The sequence below is a fragment of the Microcaecilia unicolor genome, chromosome 6 (assembly GCF_901765095.1).
Source record: "Microcaecilia unicolor chromosome 6, aMicUni1.1, whole genome shotgun sequence".
Lineage (NCBI taxonomy): Eukaryota > Metazoa > Chordata > Amphibia > Gymnophiona > Siphonopidae > Microcaecilia > Microcaecilia unicolor.
In genome coordinates, this window is record NC_044036.1 from 136,925,893 (window position 1) to 136,952,428 (window position 26,536).

General features: G+C 43.9%; 1 protein-coding gene across 4 annotated transcripts in view; it reads left to right on the forward strand.

Annotated features, from left to right (window-relative positions):
* The window catches only part of KBTBD12 (kelch repeat and BTB domain containing 12), a 74,255-nt gene extending 48,823 nt beyond the window's left edge, over window positions 1–25,432 (forward strand). For all 4 annotated transcript variants that reach the window (XM_030206199.1, XM_030206197.1, XM_030206198.1 and 1 more), the window contains 2 exons: window positions 3,396–3,593; window positions 24,626–25,432. In XM_030206199.1, coding sequence (XP_030062059.1) covers window positions 3,396–3,593; window positions 24,626–24,795 — 368 coding nt within the window. In that variant the 3' untranslated portion in view covers window positions 24,796–25,432. The remainder of the gene's footprint in view (window positions 1–3,395; window positions 3,594–24,625) is intronic.
* The last annotated feature ends 1,104 nt before the right edge of the window (window positions 25,433–26,536 follow it).

Here is a 26,536-nt window from a genome sequence, read left to right on the forward strand (position 1 = left end):
TGGGGGGGGGTTGGGGGGCTCAGCACCGAAGGTAAGGGAGCTATGCGCCTGGGAGCAATTTGTGAAGTCCACTGCAGTGCCCCCTAGGGTGCCCGGTTGGTGTCCTGGCATATGAGGGGGACCAGTGCACTACAAATGCTGGCTCCTCCCATGATCAAAGGGCTTGCATTTGGTCATTTTTGAGATGGGCATCCTTGGTTTCCATTATCGGTGAAAACCGAGGTCGCCCATCTCTAAGGTCCATCTCAACATTTAGGTCGACCATCTCTAAGGTCAACCTAAATGTTGAGATTTGGGCGTCCCTGACCGTATTATCGAAACAAAAGATGGCCGCCCATCTTGTTTTGATAATACGGGATGTCCTGCCCTTACAGATGGGTGTCCCCGTTCGAAAATGCCCCTCAAGGTGTCCTTGAATGTGAACATTTGCACAGAGCCAGCCAATCTTGACATGTGAAGCTGTAATAGGTTTAGGGATACAGAGGTGTCTCCAGTAGCTTCCCTATTGACGTGCAATTCAAATGAAATTCGCAAAGAATCAATTGGTTTGTTAGGCCATCGTTTCTTAAAGTGTAACACGCTTATTGTAGTTATTTAACCAGTGAGAATGATTGATAAGGATATGACACGTGAAAGGAATTAATGTCTAATTTACATGCAGTGTGTGTAAATATTCATGCTTTAAAATTAAGCTTCATTATAATTTTTCCTTTTTTTTTTCAACTCTTCAGCACTGTACTGGCTTCCTTCCATGACTTACATATGTAGTGATACCACAGCCAGATAAGAAATTTCAGCTAGGACATTTTAAGAAATCTCTTAGCCGATTTTCCAAAATGACTTTGAAACAGTTCCTGCACCTGTAGGCTTCCATCAGTGCTCACAGAAGAGGTTGTAAATTGTAATCTGTGGGATCTGAGAGTGGCACTGCATTAATTCTTGAGACTGAGGAGTTCGAAATTTGCCACCTCCTGTCAGGGTGCTATTTACGAGGAGGCCCAGCATTTCTCACAGATTTGGGAGACATGTTGAATGCTGTGCAAGTGGGAAGCACTTCCGAAGTTTTTAATGCTTCAAGGTCTAACCAGTTCCCTGAAATGAGACAGGGCTCATTGCAAAATCAAGGCAAATTCCAGAACATGTCTCAGAAAATTAGAGTTGATAAATAGTACTTTTATGCAGTACCAGCTGGCAGTTGGAGGTTTTGTTTATGTTGAATGGCATGTATTAAATCAAGCTTTTGGAGGGAAATTCTCAACAACAATATAGTCAGTTAACTATGGAGTGAATCATCTAGATCCCCTGGGGTGAAAACTGCATCCCATGGAGAGGTAACATCTAGCCACTAGTTGAATTTTCAGTACATGAGTGGAATTCTCCGCCTCCTTTGCTCTCCCCCCCCCCCCCCCCAATTCTTCATCCCACTGGTTCCAATAATTTATTTTCTACCAAAGATACACCAAAGCCTTCACCGCCCCCCAGGACGCCCTATAGTTTCTAGTAAAGGATCATTATTTGAACCTCTTTCCCAATTCCTTGATTGCACAAAGGCAGACGGTCTGCAAACTCCAAGATGGAAAGCAAAAAGAAGCAGATCGTGTAAAAGTAAAATGTAATTTATTTAAACAATATAGCAATACTTATATGAATACAAACAGCCCAGGCTGTTTGTATTCATATAAGTATTGCTATATTGTTTAAATAAATTACATTTTACTTTTACACGATCTGCTTCTTTTTGCTTTCCAATTCCTTGATTTCCATCTGCGTCCCTGCTTGATAAATATTCGGTCATATGTTAGAGATTCCAACCATTTGTTTACAGTTGTTGGAGGGTTATTCAGAACAATTGAGGTTCGAGATAACCCTAGTAACATTGGATGTGGTTTCGTTATATATGAATATTCCACAAAATGCTGCTGTGCAGATGTTAGAACATGCGTTAAATACTCTACAGTTTTCCGAAACACGTATTGCCCTGTTGAACAAGTTGGCACGGATGGTGATTCTGCACAATTAAAAAATTTTTTTTGTAATTTGGGGAGCAATATTTTTTACAAGTGAAAGTTGTCGCCATGGGGGCCACTGTTTCCCCCACGGTTGCATGCCTGTATATGGCACAGTATGAAGAGCAATGTGTCTATGGGTCCCCTTATTTAAATAAAGTTGTGGGGTGGCTGCAGTACATTGACGATGTTCTCATGATTTGGCGTTTTTTCGCTGGAGGGTGAATGCAAGCGTATGGGGTAGATCCCACCTACATGGTATCCACGAGTTGTGAAGAGTATGTAAAAGTGAGTAACAAGCATTATATGTAATTGTAATGTGTAAGAGAAACCTGTAAGATCTACTACATGCTCTATTGCATTATTTTATTTAGGAACCCGACTCCTGATGATGCTCAAGTAGCGAAACACAGACTGTGTAGGGTCTGGGCTAAGTGCAAGTAGAGGTGAAGGTGGATTGATTACATACTGACTTTGAGTGATTGTGAAGATTTGTGTCCCTAACTACCTGGAACCTTTTGAACAACGGAACTTCATGTGGTCTTTGTTTGGAGTGGTTTTGAACCTCAGGACTACAAATAAGGACTAAAGAACTGGTGACCACATGTTGGAACTTTTGACTTCAAGTTAATGCTGCTGGGGGATAATCCCGTTGATTAAAATGTTTGAAGAACTGCTGAAGATGTTAGATTGTTCATAAGTGATAACAGGTAGATAGTGATTGGTTGTATTAGTTAGTGATTTGAGGTGTGAGGATATGTGTATGTGTGTGCATGAGTATGGCTGTTTGATCTGAGGTGATCATAGTATTGTTGACATATTTGATATGTGAAAAATAAAGGACAGCATTTATTATAATAATTATACATGAGATACATTTGCATACCAAGGAGGCAATGCATGCAGATTTATCTCATGCATATTTATTGTGGTCATCTATGCCCTGCCCATGCTCTGCCCATATGTAAACCCCTTTGCACATTTGTGCTAGGCAATGATTGCATATTTGCACGCTAGTGCTTAGACAGCACACTGGGTAATGGCACACCTACGCACATGTATGCTGGTATTCTAAACATGCACAACAGGCGAGTAAAAATACGTGCCCAGTTTATAGAGTTGCCCTTGTAATGACTCATCATTGATCATTGTTCTACTTTGGCTTCTGTGTTCAGTTGTCCTATCCTTGCAGAGAATGTTTGTTGGAAACTCATTTCTTGAACTGTTACCATTGTAAAAGACGGCCATGATTTCACTAAGAAGACCAGAGATGTAATTGTGATGCACAGGGAGCCCAAACCTAATGCATGTCGGCAGAAATGCATGTCCATTTTAAGAATGTTGTACCTCCTGTCCAGGCTGTCTAACATTTTTTCTTGTTCTCCTCAGGTGGAATTGGTTGCCTGGGTCCAGACAGAGGACAAGCCCGAAAATGTCTTGATGCTGTGGAGATATACAATGTAGATGGTGATTTTTGGAGGGAGGGGCCCGCCATGCCATCCCCAATGCTCTCCCTACGAACTAACTCTTCGAGCGCAGGAGTAGTAGAAGGGAAAGTCTATATCTGCGGGGGATATCAGGGAGCAGGTACCAGATAAAAGAACTCAGTTTCATGTTGCTCTCCTGACTTTTACTAACTGCTTGTCTAGGGTTACCGTACGTCCGGGTTTCCCCAGACATGTCCTCTTTTTGAGGGCGCCGTCGGGAGTCCGGGCGGGTTTCTGAATTTCCTGGATTTGTCCGAGTTTCTTCAGTTCGGGTCATCACATGACCTGTCCCTGACTCCTCCCGACCTATAGTATGCATGCACGTGGCGTGGGCTGACGCAGGCAGGCTGCAGCATCTGTGTGTGTGCCAGCCAGCCTGCCTGCTGATCAGCTGATGATGATCCCCCTTCCTCCTGCATGCTGCACGCAGGCACAGCACTTTTCACTGCTACTGCTTGCAGCCTTCTGCCTTCCGCCGCCGCCATAACCCCGATGACGAGGCTGCATTGTCTGTGTGTGTGTGCCACAGTAACCGTCTGTGTCCCATATCGCGAAGCCAAAGCGCTAAACTATATTTTAGGGATCAGCTGCAAAAACAGCGATGTCTCAAATTATAATGATATAACAGTTCAAGCGGCAGCCTGGCGAGACTTCCATTGAAGTCTTGCACAGGGGGGCGGGGCGGGGTGGGGGCGGGGAAGGGGTGTGATGGGGGCGGGGTATGTGTCCTTTTTTCTTAGGGCAAATATGGTAACACTATGCTTGTCCATCTTCTTCTTTGAATTGTCTTGGCCACAGCTTGTAATCATCACCCTAGACTCCGCAGTCCAAGTTCCTGCCTTTTGTACACAGACTGTTCTGTAACTTATTGTCCTTCTCCAGCCATAACTAACATATTTCTGCATGATTAATTAATAGGCTTAGGCATTACTTTTTCACTTCCAAAGATCTGGTTTCACAAGCAACTGAGGTCACACATGATCCGGTGCAAATTGAGCCAACTTGCAAGAGCACCATAGACCTGTTAGTTCCTGTTCAGGAGACATGAACAATGGTTCTCAAACCTGTCCTGGACGAACACCAGCCAGTTTAGGTTTCAAGACATTCACAATGAATAAGCATGAGCCAGACTTGCCTATACTGCCTCATTTCATGCATATTCATTACAGATATCCTGAAAACTCAAGTGGCTGGTGCTCTCCCAGAACGGATTTGAGAACCACTGGAATAAAATATGTGAAAGATAGACAAATTAGAAGGGTAGCTTTGGTGGGAAGTAGTTCTGTAATTACCCTTACAGAAATGTTAGCAGTCTTAGCAATAACATTTTATTACATTGACTCTTAACATGTTGCTGTAGAATTCTACAGCAAACTGATGATGGGAAACCTTTATGAGGAAAATTCCCCCGTATAATAATGTCATTTTATTGAACGAATGAAAGAGAAAGACGTAGAGAACCTATAGAAATCATGCAATTTTCTCAGCTCATCCTGGTGCAGCTGAAGAGAACAACACAATATTGTAAAACAGAACAATGAAGAGCTGCTGAAATACCAGAGCTGCCTTTAAAAGAAGAGATTTGTGTGCAGGAAACTTTTTTTTTAAAAAGAGCAGTGTTGCGGAATTTGGTTGGCAGTTATGACAAACAGAATCATTGAAATTCACTTTTTCCTTTCTGAATTTTACTCCTTTCCCGAGGAGATACTAAGTTTAGCCTATGGTTCCCGTTCCTGTCGTGAGGGCCCCAAGTCAGTCAGGGTTTCAGGATATTTGAGAACCGCTGGGGAAGCCCCCCTTCTGTCAGACTCACTTTTCTCAGCATTTATATCCCACTAAACTAGAGGTTTGGGGGTGGAGTTCCAGCATAAACCTTAAGCTTCTTCAGCTGTAAGCATTGGAAATGTAGTCCATTTTTGAGCAGAAGAAGCCATATCTTCAGTCTGTACAGCCAAAACACATCTCCTTTAGTTTTGATCTGATTCAGGGTCTCCAAGTGGTCTCAAGGGCTTATTTACTCTCTAGGATGCCTCATTGCACCTGCTGTTCTGCAGTGACAGTCTTCTCCCATTACTTCTTCTTGGTGGCTCTGTGTTGGGTAACATTAGCTTTCTTTCCTCTTGTGATGTACCAAGTGGGCACGGTCTCCTGTCTTCCTCTGGAATAAAGCCTAGGTGGCACTTGGACACACTGACAGAAACAGTCAGGTTGAAAATACCTTTTCTTCACATAGGATTCCACACACAGCTGGCTGGTGTCATTCAAAAGATGTCATTCAAAAAGAGGGGAGCTCTTACACCTTGGGATTTGGAAACACAAAAGCAGGGAAATATTCAGCAAGATCTTTCCTCCTCTGGTTGTTTCCAAGAATCAGAGAAAGAACATACCGACGCTTTCCTTTGAGCTGGTGACTACTATCAGGATATGCCACAGACGGCAACACCGCTTGTGCGACATGATCACGAAGAAATTCTATGAGCACTGCAATGCTGATCCCTTTTAGGTCCTTACGAAAGTGTCACATGGACAACTGTGAATTTGGCAAGAATTCTTGAAGAGCAGATGCAGAGACAGGATCTAGACGCAAATGACACAACTCAAACACACACCTATTAGTCCAGAATGGGAGAAATCAAACCTGAAAGGGCAAAAAGGTTGGAAAAGCTAAGAATGAATTTACCAGAAGAAGCAAGGAAGGCAGGGAGGAAGTGATTTGATGTTTTGAAGAAAACCATACAGCAAAGTGGCCCCTCAATGACAGAGTGTAAATGAAATGGGACAGAGCACTCAGGATACGGTTTCCAGGAGAGGAAAAAAACAAGCTGCAGACAGTGGGGCATTTTCTTCTGTTGCCTCTTTTGACCATGGCCCCTCCTGAAATGTCAGCACAGAACACAATTCAAGATGCGTTAGCCTCCTGCTGCTCCCTCAGGCTTCTTAGGGGTTCTCAACTCAGGGCCAGATGCACTAAACTTAACGAGCCATTAATGTGGGTTTTAAACTGGTTCTAGTCAGTTTAACGTGCAAGTAGTAAACCAGGACATGAACAAAAGGGCATTTTCCTATCATGGTAGCAGCTAACGAAAATGGAATGCAGATGAGCAAATTAGTATTATAATGTGTAGAAATCGTATTGTAATGAGATGCACTACCGTTTTCCGATTGCCTAACCGTGGAAAATCTAACGGGAGGTCTGTACCTCTTGTTGGGACTGCGTGGGATTTCAAAACTTCTATAGATGTAACAAAAACAAAAAAAAATCAGGAAAAAAAACGTCCAAGTGCTCGTCAGGGACGTCATTTATGGACGTCCATCACTGCCTAGTCACGTGCAAGTGCTCGTCAGGGCCGTCCTTCTAAAGTGCCTAACATGGTTGTCCTTCACTGAATCATAAAAAAAAGGACGGCCCTGACGAGCACTTGGACGTTTTTCCCCAGACTTTTTTGTGATGGGTGTTCTTCTGCGAGGACGTCCAAATCAAAAAACTATTTGGACGTCTCTTTCGATTATGCCCCTCCTCCAGGTCTCTCTCAGCCAATCACAACGCGTTTAGCTGTCACCGGTGTCAGCTAAATGTGCTGTGATTGGCTGAGAGAGACCTGGAGGGGGGCATAATCGAAAGGGATGTCCAAATAGTTTTTTTTGGACGTCCTCGCACGTCCACCCCCTTCTTCCGAGAGTGGGGCGGCAGGGATCACTGGCTGTACCGGTGGCTGCAGCTTGCGCTCCGGCCTGCGGCTCTGACAAGTGCTCATCAGGGACGTCCTTTTTGGACATCTTTGGCATGCGCAGAGCAGCCAGCATAATGCTCAGCTGCTCTGCTCATGCTTGACCAGCTGACTGGTTTCCGAGGGAATAGAGAATGCAAGTGAGCTACAACGAGCAGCTCATTTGCATTCCATTTCCCTTGATGCATGGTCGTTCCCTACCGATTCGCTATGGAATCGGTAAGGGAACAGCTCTTCCGAGGACCTTAGTGCATCTACACCTCAGTCCTTGGGACATGCAGCCAATTGGGTTTCAAGATATTGACAATGACTATGCATAAGATAGATATGCAAGTACTGCCTCATTGTATGCAACTCTCTCTTATGGATATTTATTGTGACAATTCTAATATATCACTTACTCCAGAATGGAGAATGCCATAACGGAAATTTATAAGCTAAATCTATATTGTCATCCATGTATTCATGTAACACCAATTGTTTGTCTACTCCGGAATGGCAAATGCCATGACGGAATATTGTAAGCCACATTGAGCCTGCAAATAGGTGGAAAAATGTGGGATACAAATACAACAAATAAATAAGTAAATAAATATCCTAGAAATTCAACTGGCTGGGGGACTGGTTGAGAACCCCTGTGCTAGTCTGTCACATTGTAAGTGGGTGACGATAAAATGTATGATCACGGTGATTAACAAACATATAATAAAACAATACTTCAATACTCAATACTTCTAGCATAAATCAGCAACAGATGGACAGAACAGTTGACTCTTTACCAGCTTGTGAAACTTTAATAGATCCATCTTGGACCCCACTGCCATGGGTACAGAGTTCCATAAACTAGGATTATTTATTTATTTATTTATTTATTTATTTATTTATTTCCGTCAATTTATATACTGTATCTTATTGCAACTGCAAAACAGAACGGTTTACAATTTGTAAAATAGAAAAAGAACAATACAACATTATATGTACAGTTTAGACAAACAATGGAACTCCATTCATTACAGGAAAGCACAGCAAAACCACAGAAGATAAAAACAGTGTGGATCATGATTTAGTATACAGGAAAGCACCGCAAATACAGAAATTTACATAGTATAAACTACACAAACATAAACAGTACAAATTAAGATTTAATATACATTGAAGTTTCCTTTTATAACCTAGTTTCCCTTAGTCTAAATTCTGTTCTACATAGTTGATAAAGTAAAAGGTTTTCAAAAGTTTCCGAAAATGAAAGTAGGATTTCTCAAGTCTGATCTCTTTTGGAAGACCATTCCAAAGAGAAGGGGCCAAATAGAAAAGGCAACAGAAAGGGCAGATGTGCATGTAAATGTTTTCCACATAAACAACACAGATCCCATAATACTTGTCTTCCAAAACCAGCCCTGGGAACCCCACAAAGTCAGGTTTTCAGGATATCCACAATGACTATGCATGAGATAAACTTGCACGTGTTAGAAATCCGGTTTATGTCAATGCACCTCTTGAATATTTATGGATTCTATTCTTAGTTGTTTATACATTGTGAATGTAAGTGTCTATTTTCTAGCTAATTAGGGCTCCTTGACAGTAAAAAACATCAGTGTTTATCAGTGTCACAGATATTACTGCTGGATATTTTTGATGGTGCTTTATATCCGTATCACTTAGGAGTAGGGATGGGCAGCTGGAAATTTTTCATTTCATCCCACTTCCCATCTTGTTTCCAAGAATGTTCATTTTGTTATTTTTTCTGGGCATTTGTTCATTATGGGTCAACTCTTTCTAAAGGTTGAATGTTGTTTTCAAAGAAGGTGCATTATCGGCAGAGAGTGAGCATTGTTTTCCCAATATGCATCATGTGTGTGTATAAGTTGTGGTTCACATAGGCGCTTTCTTTGGAAAGAGTGTGTGCTCTTTAGGAAGCATGTACTCTCTTTGGAAAGAGTGTGCATTCTTTAGGATGCATGTGCTCTCTTTGCAGAGTGTGCACTCATTAGGAAGCATGTGCTCTCTTGGAAAAGAGTATGCACTCTTTAGGAAGCATGCACTCTCTTTGTAGTGTGCACTCTTTAAGAAGCATGTGCTCTCTTGGCAAAGAGTGTGCACTCTTTAGGAAGCATGCACTCTCTTTGTAGTGTGCACTCTTTAAGAAGTATGTGCTCCCTTTGGAAAGAGTGTGCACTCTTTAGGAAGCATGCACTCCCTTTGGAAAGAGTGTGCACTCTTTAGGAAGCATGCGCTTTCTTGGCAGACTGTGCACTCTTTAGGAAGCATGAGCTCTCTTTCCAAACACTGCACACTATTATCAGCAAATGAAAAAACAGAAAATGTGTTTTTTCTGCTCGTTTTTAAGGAAATGCAATGACATGGCATATTTATTTATTAGGATTTATTTACCGCCTTTTTGAAGGAATTCACTCAAGGCGGTGTACAGTAAGAATAGATCAAACATGAGCAGTAGGCAATTAGAGCAGTAAAAATATTTGAACAACAATACAAAGTATGGCATGGTATACCTCTTGCAATGACAACACAATATGTACTAGAACATTATAATTGGTAGTGAGGAGTAAGGCAAAGTTGTAACATATAGATGAGTAAGAAAGTAGGAAGAATTAGAAAGTAAGGTGATTGATTTGAAGAAAGTTGCACATGAGGTCAGAGAGATGGTTAAATATTATCTCAGCTAGGGTAGGAGTGGATAAACATGTCCTGCTGCAGTATGTGCAGCCCGAGTCAATCCTTGTGTGTGTGAGTGAGACTAACAAGTTACTTACTTCTTCCATTAAAGGCTTGGTTGAAGAGCCAAGCTTTCACCTGCATTGCAATGACAGCCATCCCTACTTAGGAATAATCAGTGCAGAAAGAGCACAAAACCTTACAGGAAGATACAAGATAAGCCATGAGACGGGTGAGAGAGTATTATGAGGAGTGGCATTTATCTTGTGTTTATCCAGTTTTTATTGGTTGCCGCCTAAAATCAGATGCTCTCTGTATATTTATTGTGTTATTCTTTAAAATTCTAGCTGTAGGGTCACAAGGAAAAGTTTGGAAAGCCCTGTTGTGATAAAGGAATTCTACCTCAGTAGCCCTTGATATGTAATTTAATTTAGGTATTTGTAATCCACTAAACCACCAAGTTCAAGGGGGAGAACAACCACCGCACATTATGAGCAGGTACTTTCTCTTGTCCCTAGAGGTCTTGCAGCCTAAGGTGACGGAGGGTTAAGTGATTTGCTCAAGGTCACAAGGAGCTGTTGTGGGAGTTAAACCAGGACACCAAGATGAAAGCCTGCTGCACTAACCATTGGTCCACTCGATCCAGCCACCACAAGTCTTGAGGAGGGATTTGCCAAGGGAAAGAAGGGAGGCAGTAGCGTACCAAGGGCGGGGGCAGTGGGGGTGGTCCGCCCTTGATGCAGGCAGTAAAGGGGTATGCGGAGCAGGCGTGCGGCTGTTGGCTCTGCCGGTCCCCTGCTCCCTCTAACGATACTTCCTGTTCTGGGGCAGGGGACCTCAGGGCCAACAGTCGCACGCCTGCCCTGCACACCTCCTTGCTGGGAGGAAAGGTCTGGTGATGCGCTTCAGGGCGGGTGTGATGCACTTCGGTGGAGGGAGGTGGCATGCCGGGGGGGGGGGGGGCACAGCTGAAGGGAGGGAAACTCTTATAGCCACCTAATCTAAACAGCAGCTGTCCATGGCCCACAGTGTGCCATTGCAATGTCTCTGGCTACTATACTTCTGTTGCATTCATTTTTGTTAGCTTCAAACCCCACTCAGGAGGGAAGCTGCCCTCTTAAATTCAGCACTGATGTTTTTCAGAGCACAAAAAGAATGTATATTGTAGAAAAGGCTTTCACAGAATCCGGGGTTTAATACATTCCTGCCTCCCCTTCCCTCCCTTTCCACAATTAGCAGCAAAGTCTATCCCTTTGTAAACAAATAAACAGGCCTGGCTTTCTGTTCATAATGATGCAGCCCACCGTGTAACTGCTGTGGTCCAGCTGAGCTGATGCGTGGGCTTCTGCTTGCTGAAATGTCACCTACACTGGACAAGACCCAATAATTATTTATTTTGATTTTTCTACCATAAAGGATTTCTCCCCTCGGTCCCATCCATTATGTGAATTGCATGCAGAAGCCCCATTAAGGTCACTCTTGATTATAGTGGTTACTGAGAAGTAAAGATGCTAATTCAATTCATGGGCACAGAACTAGGAAAAATGGCACAGTCACCCTTTCCTTCAGTTTTCAAATGAGTGATCAGAGGAAATTTATTCTCTGGGTATCCTGTTAAGTTGGCAGCACAGTCAAGCAAAAGAGCAAGCTTTTTTTTTTTTTTTTTTTTAAATAAAATACCAATTACTGGTTCATTTGCAGTCTATTCAAGTCTCTTAATTAAACTTTTACCTAGAAAAGGGTGGTTATACACCTCTTGAAAGTGCAGAGCACTTCTAAGCATATATTTTTTGGAATACGCAAAAAACAATTGTGGCAGAGGTAGGCACAAAAATGTAACAGGCTTGTAAACTGAATGAGAGATGCAAAATGATTAGGTGAGCTCACAGGAAAAATTTCAGAGTCAATATTCAGGAAATGGCAGTCGGTGTTTCTTTAAATACTACCGCCAATGGCTACCTTAAACCCAGCCCTATGTGGGCACCAGATCAGAATATCTGGGGTTTTTGGCAGCAGCCAGGATCTATCTCAGAACAGCCATAAGAACATAAGAGTAGCCATACTGGGTCAGACTAATGGTCCATCTAGCCTAGTATCCTGCTTTCCAAACAGTGGCCAAGCCAGGTCACAAGCACCTGGCAGAAACCCAAATCGTGGCAACATTCCATGTAGGAACCCCAAAGAATAGCAAGATTCTGGAATCCTAAAGAGTGACAAGATTCTATACAGAATCTCAAAGAGTAGCAACATTCCATGTAGAACCCCAAAGAATAGCAAGATTCTGGAATCCTAAAGAGTGACAAGATTCCATGCAGAATCTCAGAGTGGCAACATTCCATATGGATTTAAATAAAGGTGCTGAAATAAGAACATAAGAGTAGCCATACTGGGTCAGACCAATGGCCCATCTACCCCAGTATCCTGTTTTCCAAACAGTGGCCAAGCCTGGTCACAAGTACCTGGCAACAGTGAAACCCAGTATTCAATGCTAACCAGATATAGACAGGACCTGCTATTAATGTGGTCCAACAATGCCAGCAGAACTCTTCATTCCACATCCGGCCCACCCCAGCATTAGTCATTTGAACGCTGCTGAATATCGCCACGTCCAGCAGAACTCCTGACTCCACCCCAATCTCACCTTGGAGGAAAGGAGAGACAGGGGTGGCATTCAAATATTTGAAAGGTATTAATATACAAACAAACCTTTTCCAGAGACGGGAAGGCGGTAGAACTAGAGGACATGAATTGAGGTTCAAGGGGGGCAGACTCAGGACTAATGTCAGGAGTACTTTTTCATGGAGAGGGTGGTGGATTCCTGGAGATGAAAATGGTAATGGAATTCAAACATGCGTGGGATGAACACAAAGGAATCCTGCTTAGAAGGAATGGAGCCAAAGAAGCTTAGCAGTAATTATATGACAACATCAGTAATTAGAAAATAAAGTCAGTGCCGGGCAGACTTCTACGATCTGTGCTCTGAAAATAGAAAGGACAAATCAAGATCAAGTAGACATATGTAGTATCACATCATACCTTATGCTATGAGTTTATCTTGTTGGGCAGACTGGATGGGCCATACAGGTCTTTATCTGCCATCATCTACTATGTTACTATCAGGCTTATTTTTGACACAAATCGGGAGATAAGTACATAAGTACTGCCATACTGGGAAAGACCAAAGGTCCATCAAGCCCTGCATCCTGTTTCCAACAGTGGTCAATCCAGGTCACAAATACCTGGCAAGATCCCAAAAATGTACAAAACATTTTATACTGCTTATCCCAGAAATAGTGGATTTTCCCCAAGTCCATTTAATAACAGTCTATGGACTTTTCCTGTAGGAAGCCGTCCAAACCTTTTTTAAACTCCGCTAAGCTAACTGCCTTTACCACATTCTCTGGCAACGAATTCCAAAGTTTAATTACACCTTGAGTGAAGAAACATTTTCTCTGATTCGTTTTAAATTTACTACATTGTAGCTTTATCGCATACCCCCTAGTCCTAGTATTTTTGGAAAGCGTGAACAGACGCTTCACATCTACCCGTTCAACTCCACTCATTATTTTATAGACCTCTATCATATCTCCCCTCAGCCACCTTTTCTCCAAGCTGAAGAGCCCTAGCCGCTTTAGCCTTTCCTCATAGGGAAGTCGTCCCATCCCCTTTATCATTTTCGTCGCCCTTCTCTGCACCTTTTCTAATTCCACTATATCTTTTTTGAGATGCGGCGACCAGAAAGGAACACAATATTCGAGGTGCAGTCGATGGGTGTCCTTCTCCCAGGGTCGCCCAAATCTGCATAATCGAAAGCCGATTTTGGGCGCCCTCAACTGCTTTCCGTCATGGGGACGAAGGCGGGACTGGGGCATGCTTAACACATGGGCATCCTTGGCCGATAATAGAAAAAAGAAGGGCGTCCCTGACGAACACTTGGCCAACTTTACTTGGTCACTTTTTTTTTTACGATCAAGCCACAAAAATGTGCCCTAAATAACTAGATGACCACCGGAGGGAATCGGGGATGACCTCCCCCTACTCCCCCAGTGGTCATTAACCCCCTCCCACCCTCAAAATTTTTTTAAAATATATTTTCCAGGCTCTGTGCCACCTCAAATATCATACCCAGCTCCATGACAGCAGTATGCAGGTCCCTGGAGCAGTTTTAGTGGGTACTGCAGTGCACTTCAGGCAGGCGGACCCAGGCTCATCCCTCCCCCCCCCCCCAACTGTTAAACTTGTGGTGGTAAATGTGAGTCCTCCAAAACCCACCCGAAACCCACTGTACCCACATCCAGGTGCTCCCCTTCATCCCTAAGGGCTATGGTAGTGGTGTACAGTTGTGGGGAGTGGGTTTGGGGGGGCTCAGCACACAAGGTAAGGAAGCTATGCACCTGGGAGCTTTTTCTGAAGTCCACTGCAGTGCCCCCTAGGGTGCCCGGTTGGTGTCCTGGCATGTGAGAGGTACCAGTGCACTATGAATGTTGGCTCCTCCTGCAACCAAATGGCTTGGATTTGGTTGTTTCTGAGATGGGCGTCCTCGGTTTCCATTATCGCCGAAAATCGGGGACCACCATCTCTAGGGATGACCATCTCTAAGGTCGACCAAAATGTTGAGATTTGGCTGTCCCCGACCGTATGATCGAAACGAAAGATGGCCACCATCTTGTTTCGATAATACGGGTTTCCCCGCCCCTTTGCGGGACGTCCTGCGCGGACGCCCTCAGGAAAACTTGGGCGCCCCATTCGATTATGCCCTCTATGTCAACTCCTGACTCCGCCCCAGTTCCATCTCTGGCCTACCCCAGAATTAACCATTCAAATGCTGCTGAAAATCTGCTGTCCTGGCTGGTAAAATCACTTTGAATATTGAGCCCCCGGGAAATATTGTGCTTACACGATTACAATTCTGGCACATGAAAATCCAAAAAAGTTGTGAGTGTTTTCTTTCAGCACCATGTAGCTCACAGTGAGCTTGAACTAGATGTTGCTCGCTTAGTCTTGTGAGAACAGAGGTGGATTTTGGGTAGCACATAGTTCAAATTCAGTGAATCATTGCTATGGGGGATACACCGGCAGCAAGTCTGAGGAAAAGTGTGGGGGAGCGGAGATTGAGGACTGGGGAAAGAGGGGCCACACTTAGGGTTGATGGGGGCCAGCATTGCTCCCCCCCCCCCCCCAAAGCCACTGCTTTAATAAGTGCATGTATCTGATTATTCAGACCTCATTGTGGTGGAGCTGAGAAACCAAGGAGAAAACTGGTCATGATGTCCACAGACTTTAGCTAGCGGGGGTGGGGACCCCCACCAGCCAAGGTACCTTTGCAGTGGCTGTGGGGGGGAGCGGGGGCCGGAAGCGGCAGCAGGAGGGTGACAGTGGCCGCGGGGGGGGGGGGGGGGGCGGAAGTGGTGGCGGGAGGGTGGCAGTGGGGAGGTAGGCCAAAATGTGCCCCCCACCTTGGGCTCTGGCCCCCCTCCTGTTGAGGTCTGGCTATGCCCCTGATTTAAAGGTGTGAAAATTTAGCTTGCTAATGTCTGGTTTCATTCTTTTCTAATATGGACTGGCCAGAGTCAGTTGGGAGCAGGTTGTATATTACTAATACTTTATGCTGTCCGTTCATTATTTATTAGGATTTATTTACTGCCTTTTTGAAGGAATTCACTCAAGGCGGTGTACAGTAAGAATAGATCAAACATGAGCAATAGGCAATTAGAGCAGTAAAAATATTCGAACAACAATACAAAGTATGGCATTGTATACTACTTGCAATGACAACACAATATGTACTAGAACATTATAATTGGTAGTGAAGAGTAAGGCAAAGTTGTAACATATAGATGAGTAAGAAAGTAGGAAGAATTAGAAAGTAAGGTGATTGATTTGAAGAAAGTTGCATGTGAGGTCAGAGAGATGGTTAAATATTATCTCAGCTAGGGTAGGAGTGGATAAACATGTCCTGCTGCAGTATGTGCAGCCCGAGTCAATCCTTGTGTGTGTGAGACTAACAAGTTAGCTATTTCTTCCATGAAAGGCCTGGTTGAAGAGCCAAGCTTTCACCTGCTTCCTGAAGTTAGAGGTAGTCTTGAGTTAAACGGAGCCTTTCAGGCAATGCATTCCAGAGTGTGGGGGCTACTCCGGAGAAGGCTCGCTTGCGGGTATCACATTGTATAATGTCTTTTGGAGAGGGTGTAGTTAGTGAAAGTCCTTGGGAGGACCTTAATGTCCTTGGTGGTGTGTAGAGGATCATCCTATTCTTCATTATGCAACCAAATATGGACCAACCCAGCAGGAACTATAATTATGCAATTCAAGAGAAGATGTGGCAACACTGGGCATAACACCAACCTTGTGATGCCTTTCAGAAAAAGATATTTTTAGGGGTTGTGGTGAGGAGAGCGTTTATTTTGTTTTGCTCTGGTTTTTTTTTTTCTGATGGAATAGTGAAATTTCATTATTGATACAGAAAATAAGCCTAACGTGATTAATTATAGTGTCCTCAGATTTTGCAAAGGGCTTTGGCCCCTTACCCAGGGCCGTGCCAACACGGTAAGCGAGGTAAGCATGGCAGGAGGGCGCCATCCTCTGGGGGGGCGCCCTGCCGCACCATGCTTACCTCGCCCTCTTCTCCCCAGATCCTTTTCCTTTTTTTTTGTTTAAATTTACCTCTGTCCGGCGGCAGCGTAGCGTTAGTGAGAAGGAGGCGGCGCTCCCCTGCCCCGACGTGTCAGTCTTCCCTTCGCTCAGTTCCCGCCTTCTTCTGACGTCATTTCTGACGTCAGAAGAAGGCGGGAACTGAGCGAAGGGAAGACTGACACGTCGGGGCGGGGGAGCGCCGCCTCCTTCTCACTAACGCTACGCTGCCGCCGGACAGAGGTAAATTTAAACAAAAAAAAAGGATCGGGGGAGAAGAGGGCGGGTAGTGTAGCGATCGTTTTCGGGGGGGGGGGGGGGGCGGGCTCGGGGCCAACTGCAGGGGGGTGCCGGAGACCCTAGGCACGGCCCTGCCCTTACCTACCTTATATCTATAAGAGATTTGCTAATAATTGAATCACTAGATTGATCTGTGCAATGCTGAATACACCAGGGGGCAAGTCTGTAAATTAGCGCTAAATTAGAAGTACCAGAAAGGGCTGAGCTTACTAACAAATCTATAATGGCTTAAAGGCCCACCTAAACCACGATAAAACACCAGCGCAGTCTGATCGTTAGGTTCATGGTATTTCATCTTCTTTTGGTGTTGATTGAAAGGTTAAACCAGGGGTGGGAAACCTGTGACCTGTGGGCCAAATGCAGCTCACCATTGAATTTTATGTGCCCCCCCCCCCCATGATCATGGGAAGTAGATACAGAAAACATCATTAACTGGAGTTTTGGCGATTTTGAATACTGTATTTCACAAACATTTTCAGAATGGCTACTCTAGCAGCTTGTTTTCATCGTTTTTAGTTAAAATTTTAATTTATATCACAGAATGTCTATGGAACTCGGTGCATTTCCAGTTCCAACATGACATAATGTTGCAGCCCTCCACGGATAGTACAGGCATTCATATAGCCCTCTGTGTATAAAGGCTGCCCATCCCGGGTTAAACCATAATTCCCTATTCAATTGTTCTAGCTCACTCATCTATATATATAAAAGGCACTTTGAAGCCTCAAGCCGGAAACTTGAGGCGCCCGAGATATCCGGTTTGGCCTGCAGGCTCCAGTCACTGTAGCTCCGCCCTCGCGTCAAAACGCGATGATGTTGAGGGCGGGGCGGCCCTCGCAACCACGTCACTGAGGGACGAAGGGATGAAGAGGAGAGGTGTGCAACTCAGAACGGAGGCACGGAGGGGGTGTCTGCAACTCGGGAGGGAGGGAGGGAGGGAGGACGGGGGGGGGGATTACCCTGCTAGCGCCCGTTTCATTTTTGCCAGAAACGGGCATTTCTTACTAGTCTATATATATAAAAGGCACTTTGAAGCCTCAAGCCGGAAACTTGAGGCGCCCGAGATATCCGGTTTGGCCTGCAGGCTCCAGTCACTGTAGCTCCGCCCTCGCATCAAAACGCGATGATGTTGAGGGCGGGGCGGCCCTCGCGTCAAAACGCGATGACTTTGAGGGCGGGGCGGCCCTCGCAACCATGTCACTGAGGGACAAAGGGACGAAGAGGAGAGGTGTGCAACTCGGAATGGAGGCACAGAGGGGGTGTCTGTAACTCGGGAGGGAGGGAGGACGGGGGGGGGGGGGATTACCCTGCTAGCGCCCGTTTCATTTTTGCCAGAAACGGGCATTTCTTACTAGTAATTTTATAAACTTCTATTATATCCTCTCTTGGTATCAGGTGAGTTCCCATCCGGACAATTCCCACCTATGACAATTCCCATCTAGGACAATTCCCACCGGACCGTTCCCATTTAAGGAGACAATTCCCACCAAGGAGTTCCCCCCCCCCCCCGGACATTTCCCACCCTCCCTAGCCTGTAGCTTCTTTCTTGTATCGGGTCCCAAAAGTCCTGGTGGTGTTTTTTTTTTTTATAATGGCATCTGAAACAAGGAGGTTAGAGCAACATACGGATGTACAGAGAGGATGTATAATAATGGAATAACTTTTCATAGGTAGAGTAGTAATTTGTTATAAATTTTTATTTATTTATTTATTTGTTACATTTGTACCCCACATTTTCCCACCTATTTGCAGGCTCAATGTGGCTTATAGTACCGTAAAGGCGTTCGTCAATTGGTTGATAACAAATACAAGGTTGTATTGTGGTCAAATGAGGTAGGTGTGTGTCAGGCACCGTGAAGGTCGTATGGAATGAAGATTGTATATTGTCTAGTACGATCATTGGTTGAGCTGTGTTGCTGGATGTGGGGATTTACGTTGGATCGGTGAGGTAAGCCTTTTTGAAGAGGTTGGTTTTTAGTGATTTTCTGAAGTTTAGGTGGTTATTGATTGTTTTTACAGCTTTCGGGAGTCCATTCCATAATTGTGTGCTTATGTAGGAGAAGGTGGATGCGTAAGTTGTTTTGTATTTAAGACCTTTGCAATTGGGTAATGTAAGTTTAGGTATGATCGTGATGATTCGATTCTGTTTCTGGTTGGTAGATCTATGAGGTCTAATCGTAATCAGTGTGTCAATTGGAGGAGCTGAATTAGGTTGAAACCTTGCTTGTGGGGTGTATTTTTAGCACTGGGATAACGCGGGAGTCCTTATTGCCATCTCAATGGGTGGTGTGGTAAGTGCTCCCCCCGAAATGGCCATGTGGCAAGTGCAAACTTACCACATGGCCATTTCTTTTTTTTTTTGGCCTTTTTACTCTGTACAGTAAAAGGGGCCTCAGTGCACAAGAAAGACACATGCTGACGCTAGGGTCCTGTTTACCTCAGCTTGGTAAAAGGGCTCCTTAGTCATCCCTTTTGTGAGCTAAGAGCCCTAACCTACATAAGTACATAAGTATTGCCATACTGGGAAAGACCAAAGGTTCATCAAGCCCAGCATCCTGTTTCCAACAGTGGCCAATCCAGGTCACAAATATCTGGCAGAAACCCAAAGAGTAGCAACATTCCATGTAGAAACCCAAAGAGTAGCAAGATTCTAGAATTCTAAAGAATAACTATATTCCATGCAGAACCCCAAGGAGTAGCAAGATTCCATTCAAAATCCCAAGTACATAAGTATTGCCACACTGGGACAGACCAAAGGTCCATCAAGCCCAGCATCCTGTTTCCAACAGTGGCCAATCCAGGTCACAAATACCTGGCAGAAACCCAAAGAGTAGCAACATTCCATGTAGAACCCCAAAGAGTGGCAAGATTCTAGAATTCTAAAGAATAACAAGATTCCATGCAGAATTTCAAAGTGTAGCAACATTCCATGTAGAACCCCAAGGAGTAGAAAGATTCCATCCAGAATCCCAAATACATAAGTATTGCCATACTGGGAAAGACCAAAGGTTCATCAAGCTCAGCATCCTGTTTCCAACAGTGGCCAATCCAGGTCACAAATACCCGGCAAGATCCCCAAAATGTACAAAACATTTTATACTGCTTATCCCAGAAATAGTGGATTTTCCCCAAGTCCATTTAATAACGGTCTATGCTTCTCTTCATAAGGGAGCTGTTCCATTTTGTAGCCCTTTGATTTTTCAAGTTCCCATTTATCCTTTCTGGGATAGTACTCAAGCGGAGACTTATATGGAGGCATAATTTATTTATTTGGATTTTGCTCAAACCTTTCCAGGTGTAGCTCAAGGTGAATTACATTCAGGTACACTGAGGTATTTCCCTGTCCTTGGAGGGCTCACAATTTAATTTTGTACCTGAGGCAATGGAGGGTTGACTTGCCCAAGATCACAAGGAGCAACAGTGGGATTTGAACTGGCCACCTCTGGGTGGCAAGACCAATGCATTCAGCCCAATCCTCTACTACCTTAACAACTTTTAATAAGTTTTTCTCATCCACAAATTTGATCACTTATGAATATATTAAACAATGCAGGTCCTGGTACAGGTCTTTGGAACATTCTACCATTGATCTTTTCCATATTGAAAACTGACCATTTAGTTCTACTCTGTTTCTTGCCTTTTAGCCAGTTTTCAATAAAAAATAGGACTTTTCCTGAGATGCCTCTCACAAGGGACCTTCTTGTCAAATACCTTCTGAAAATCCAGATACACTTATTTCTAGGATAAACAGCATAAAATCTGGCTTACTGTTCTGGCATCTTGCCAGGTAGATGTAACCTGGATTGGCCACTGTCTGGAAACAAGATACTGGGCTTGATGGATCTTCGGTCTGTCCCAGTATGACAATGCTTATGTTTTGATGTTCTTCTTCTTAACTGGCTCATCGTTATCCACTTGTTTGATTACACCCTCAAAAAAGTCTTGCCTTTGCTAAACCCATGCAGACATTCCCATTAAGCTTCCTCTATCTATATGACCAGTCATTTTATTTTTACTTATTACACTAAACTGAACTAAATGTCAGGCAGAGAATTTCCAGCATGAACCAGCAGTTCAGCACCTATAATAACCTGCGAGCCGAGATTAAAAAACAAGTGAACAGCATATATATAATCAACAACGCTTAGCAAAAAAAACCCAAGCATAATCCTCTTAAGGGGACCAGCAGAGTAGCAAAATAGTATGAGAGCCAAGGAATTTAAGAGGTCCGTAATTTGCGTTGCCAGCTTATTAGAGTAATCCTCAGTGTCAGAGTCAGCCGCTGAATTTTCATCTTACCGCATGGGAAAGTTCCTTAATTCTGTCTTCTGAAAAGATTGTGGTGTGTTCAAGTGTGCAGATTACACAATATCCCAGGTACACAGATTGGGATAACTTTTCAAAGGCTTAGTTCAATTGACAGGCTAACACATGGAATTGTATAGGTAGAACAAGCTGAATTCGCATAAGGGGATTTTCAGATGCCTAAAAGTACATCATACTTTCAGAATAGTCATCCTTTTAACTGCATTAAAAGGAGGCTTCCTGAGGAATGCTCTGGGATTCAGGTAAATTTAGCAGTTATGCACTAAAACAGTGGTTTCCGAGCCTGGCCTGGAGGTCCTAGCCAGTCAGGTTCTTAGGATATCTGAGATATATATGCAAAAGAGAAATCTGCATGCACTGTCTTCACTAGATGCAGATTCATCTCATATAGATTCAGGCTCCATGTTTGCATACAGTGGAAGCAGTGCATATAAATAGATGACCTGCATATTCATTGGGGAAATCCTGAAAATCCAACTGTGTTGTGGCTCTTGAGGACCGAGGTTGCCCACCCTTGAGATATAAGCGCACCACAGAATTTTGATGAAGTGTTATGGGGTTGGACTGAAAAGGATAACGTGTTTGCAGTTAACACATTGATCCTGATTTTTGGAGCTTCTCCACGTGCAAATAGCAGATCCCGTACATGTGAAAGAAGTGATTTAGAAAGCCTTTTATATACAAAGATCCACACCCTGCAGAGATGGCAAGAGGGCGTGGTGGTGGAGCTGGGATTGGGTGATGTACAAATCTTTATCCCTGTCATGTTTTATAGCAGGCTCAGTGCCATGCACGGATTTTACAAAAGTGCTCATTTCAGCCAGCATTTTATATGAGGGATTAAGGGAATCATTTGTTTCCACGTCCAAAAGGAAACCAAATTAAAATGGCGGCCTCACTGCTTAATTGGTGGCACTCGCAGGTGTAAGTTTGTACGAGCAAAATGAGGCAGCTACTATTGACACTTCCACGTGGAAGCCGCCGGGGTTGTGCGCTCCACTGTTTATGCTGACAAATATACGTGGACTGAGCACGTCCAATCTGTACGTTGTGTGTAGAAAGGACTTAGGAACTGATTTTTAAAGCACATAGACCTACAAAGTTACACAGTAACCAATGTCATCAATGTTCTTTGAAAATGAGCCTCTTAGTGTTGTCTAGATTCTGGCATCTCCTCTTTGACTTAGCATAGTTACTATTGCTTTACACCTTTAGCACTCCGAAAATGTGTGGCTCATTTTTTGTTAGGCCCCTACAGTTTTCCTTTCGCTCTTTTGGGCTTCTGGCTCAATTGGAATCAGGGCTGGGATTCAATGTCGTGAGTCTTTGGACACACGTGTCTGTGGTTTCCCCAACTCAGCCCAGCCACTGGAGCAACTCAGGGACCACAAGGTGTGGCTGACTCCAGAGCCTGACTCATGTGATCTGAAGACTAACATTGTAGGGGGGGAGGGGAGTGTGGGTTCCTGACTGGGACTCCCCTCTAAGAAGAACTGCGACCTCTGCTTCTGCAGGTCCCCAGATGATCCAGGCACCAAAACCAGTTCTTCTGCACAACTGTGTACATCACTTACCAGCTGAGTCACTGGGCCAGCCCTAAAGTCACCCTAAAATAACATACATTCCTTATTACAGAGGAAACTCCCTGACCAAAATAGCACTTCTGCGTAATCAGAGTCTATTTATTCACCTGCATGTAGTTCAAACAGTTTCAGTGCCCAAACTGCAATGTACACCCGTCATCTTCCATGTTATGATGATTTCTGTCTGCAGGGTGTGGGTATTTTCATATTGCATTCATGTGATTAATCAGTGCAAATTACTCAATTCCCAGCCATTGCTCCATTACCTAAAATCATAGCAAATGACAGCAGGAAAAAAAAAACAATTGATCCAGTCAGTCTTCCCACTGAGAGTTTTCTTTGGCTTTCCATCATTTTAGGCAGATTGCCTACCACAAACCAACACCAGCTCTCAGCTTATGTCTTGTCTTTCAGCAGAAAAGAGCTGCAGAAGGATTAGATTAATTGGTGTCAGTGTCCTACAACACGTGACTAGAAATATATTCTGCCTCTCTCCAGAGTGGTTGATTTCTGGATGGACTGCACTGATCTAATGAAGGAAGCAGAGTCCTAAAAGTCAGTAAAAATATATTGTTATTTCAATAAAAAGGTCTCACCTACCCTTGACCCTTATTTTTAGATGGTTTGATTACAACTTAAAACTAAGCGGCATAAGAACATTCCCCCTCTTCAAACAAAAATCTCCCTGGTGGTCTAGTGAACCTCTTCCCCTCCCAACCACATACTTCTGTTGACGGCAGAGGGGCAGGAGTAACGCCTCCTGCCTCCGGACCTGCCTTCTCAAAATAGCGGTGCCCAGTCCCTGTCCGGTGCATCCTGGGATGCACAGGGAGGGGCTAAGAACCATATAAGGAAAAAAAAATTCATTATATGATGCTTTGCCTCTCCCAGTGCATCCCAGGATGTACCGCACAAGGGCTGGGCACCACCATTTTGAGAAGGATGGGAGGGGAGGGAGTCAGTAGACCACCAGTGAGATTTTTGTTTGGAGGGGGCCGGGAGGGGGTGCAGGAATATTGGGGTCCACTGGACCACTAAGGATTTTTTGCTTGGGGAGGCTGGGAGGGAATGCAGGTGGGGTCGTGGTCCACTGGACCACCAGGGATTTTCTGGAAGGCTCATGTTTTTTTTCAGTTGCATGGGGAGGCTTGACAGGGGGTCAGCTGGACTCCAGTAGACCTGTTCTTGAGCCCCACCCCCCACGAAACTCAAAAAATGTTGGCTGCTGTCAATTGCATTTGACAACAGTGTCAATTGCAATTGACAGCTTCAAGTTGCAAACAGCGACTGATGCACAAAGGGGGATCCGTGCATCTCATTTGCATGCCATCCCCTTTGTTCATCGGTCGGTGTTCGCGACTCGTTAACTTCCCACAGGGCTCCTGTATTTAATGCACTGGCGCCTCAGTGCATGGTCAATCCTAAGACGCCAACCCACTCTGCTCCATTTCATCCCTTTCTACCAAACATTCACTCCAACCATCTAAAAACATAACATTTTTGTTTATCCGTTGTTACATTTGTATAACTTAGAGGAATTCCTTTTGGGTATCACATATGCTTTAGCAACCTGAAGCGCCTGTTCTGCTTGTCTATCTAGTCTTTGGTGCTTCCATCTCTCCCTATTCATGGCTGTGATAGCAGGGATGCCACCAACCACATTGCTACTAGCTTGATTGAGTCATGGAGCAATTGTTGCGCGTAGGGTTTGAACCCATGTCTCCTGTACTTTACCACTAACCCTCCTGTTTACGAAGCCGTGCTAGCAGCTGCCATACGGCTGTGTCGGCATTGCTGCGTGGCTTAGCAAACAAGGGGGTAAATTTGCAAATCAGTCAATGTTCTTGCTTCTCTTGACCTAGCCTTTTCTCTTTTGACTTTTCATTACTCAGACCGCCATGAAGTCATTATGAAAACCATCCTGGAGCTGGATCCGTGGGAAAACCAGTGGAATGTGGCAGCCACAAAGGTTCTAATGCATGACAGCTACGATGTCTGCCTCGTTGCTAGAATGAACCCAAGAGATCTCATTCGGCCACCCTCAGATTTGGTTGAAGTCTAAAGGAAGGATTAAAAAAACAACAACAGTGAATGTTTTAAAAATCTGTAAATCTAGAAGGCTTTTTGTAGATATTTCAAACTCAGCTATTAATTGAAGAGCTGTGAAGAATGGTTCAGACACAGTTCCTTCTCATTAATAAAATATTTTCCCCATTCCCATATACAAAAATTTATGACATACCGTGTAGTTGTAAAGTAGGTGATACATGAATATTGATCCTGTGGCTGTATCACGAATGAGCTTAGTGAAAGATGGATCTAAATGTTTATGTTTATGTTATTTGATATACCGCCTTTACAGCGAAAGGTCAAAGCGTTGTACAAAATTAAGTTAAAATTGATTAGTAAGAAAGGGAACTATAAAATGTTAAAAGAAAGAAGGTCAGTCATACAAGAGCTGAACACATACCTAAAAAAATAAATAGAAACAATTGAACCGAGCAATGTGTCAAAATCAGGATCTCGCTGCCAGAGGATTCAATTTAAAGGGTCCTTAAAGGCAAGTCTGAAAAGATGGGCTTTGAGAAGGGATTTAAACTTTGGAAGCGATAGAAGGGACCTAATTTCAGGGGGAAAGGTCATTCCAGGGTTTAGATGCAAGGAAGAAAAAGGCTGAAGAGCAGGTGGATGAGCTTTGGGGAGAGAAGAGCTAACCTGATTCCCTCTGGTGGTCATCTGGTCATTTCGGGCACCTTTTTGTGCCTTATTCACAATAAAAACAGGTCCGGGTGAAGACGTCCAAGTTTTAGTCTTGGACATCTCTGCTTTTTTCTATTATGGCTCAAAGACGTCCAAGTCTTAGGAACGCCCAAGTCCCACATTCACCATGCCTCCGATATGCCCCCCTCAGATTTAGACGTCCTTGTGACGAATTTCCCTAGAGACATGCAAAATCGGGTTTCGATTATACTGATTTGGACATCTCTCAGAGATGGACATCCAAGTGCTAATTAATGTTGGAAAATTGACGTCCATCTCTTTTGAAAATGAGCCTGTTGGTGTTCAAAAGACACCTAAATATGGGAAGGAAGAGACTGGTTTCAGTTAAGAGTTGAAGAGCATCAGAGGAATGGTTGGGGGTGGGGCAAGTGGCAATAATCCAGCAAGAGGAGGTCTTTGATGTATTAAGGACCATGGACTGAAAGCCAGTCCGAAAGGTCCTGAACAGCCTGACATAGGGAATTAAGAAAGAAGTTGGGAAAATAAGAAGGATATCATATGCATAGAAAAAGAAGTGGATAGTAAAGTCTTGGAGAAGGGTAGCCAGAGAAAGATGTTGAACAAGAGGGGTGAAAGTACAGAACCTTGGGGAATGAATGAACGTGATGTAGAAGATTTGGTAGAGGCTAAAAATGAACTGTTGAACAAATATGAAGTGAACCAGCTAGAACTGTATCCTAAATCCCAATAGATCACAAACAGTGAAGGAGAAGAGTTTCTGATTAAGGAACGGTTAGTTGGGTTTATTCTAGGTATCTTGCAGAGGCAACATGTGACCTGAAATGATGTAGTACAGTCTTAAACTTGACTTTTGTTCTTTCCTCACTTCTCTTAGTAAAAGAGAATCCCCCAACCCCTACAAGTGGTTGGTGAGGCCCCACTTGGAGTACTGTGTTCAGTTTTGGAGGCCGTATCTTGCTAAAGGTGTAAAAAGACTGGAAGCAGTGCAAAGAAAAGCTACGAAATTGGTATGGGATTTCCATTGCAAACCGTATGAGGAGAGACTTGCTGACCTGAACATG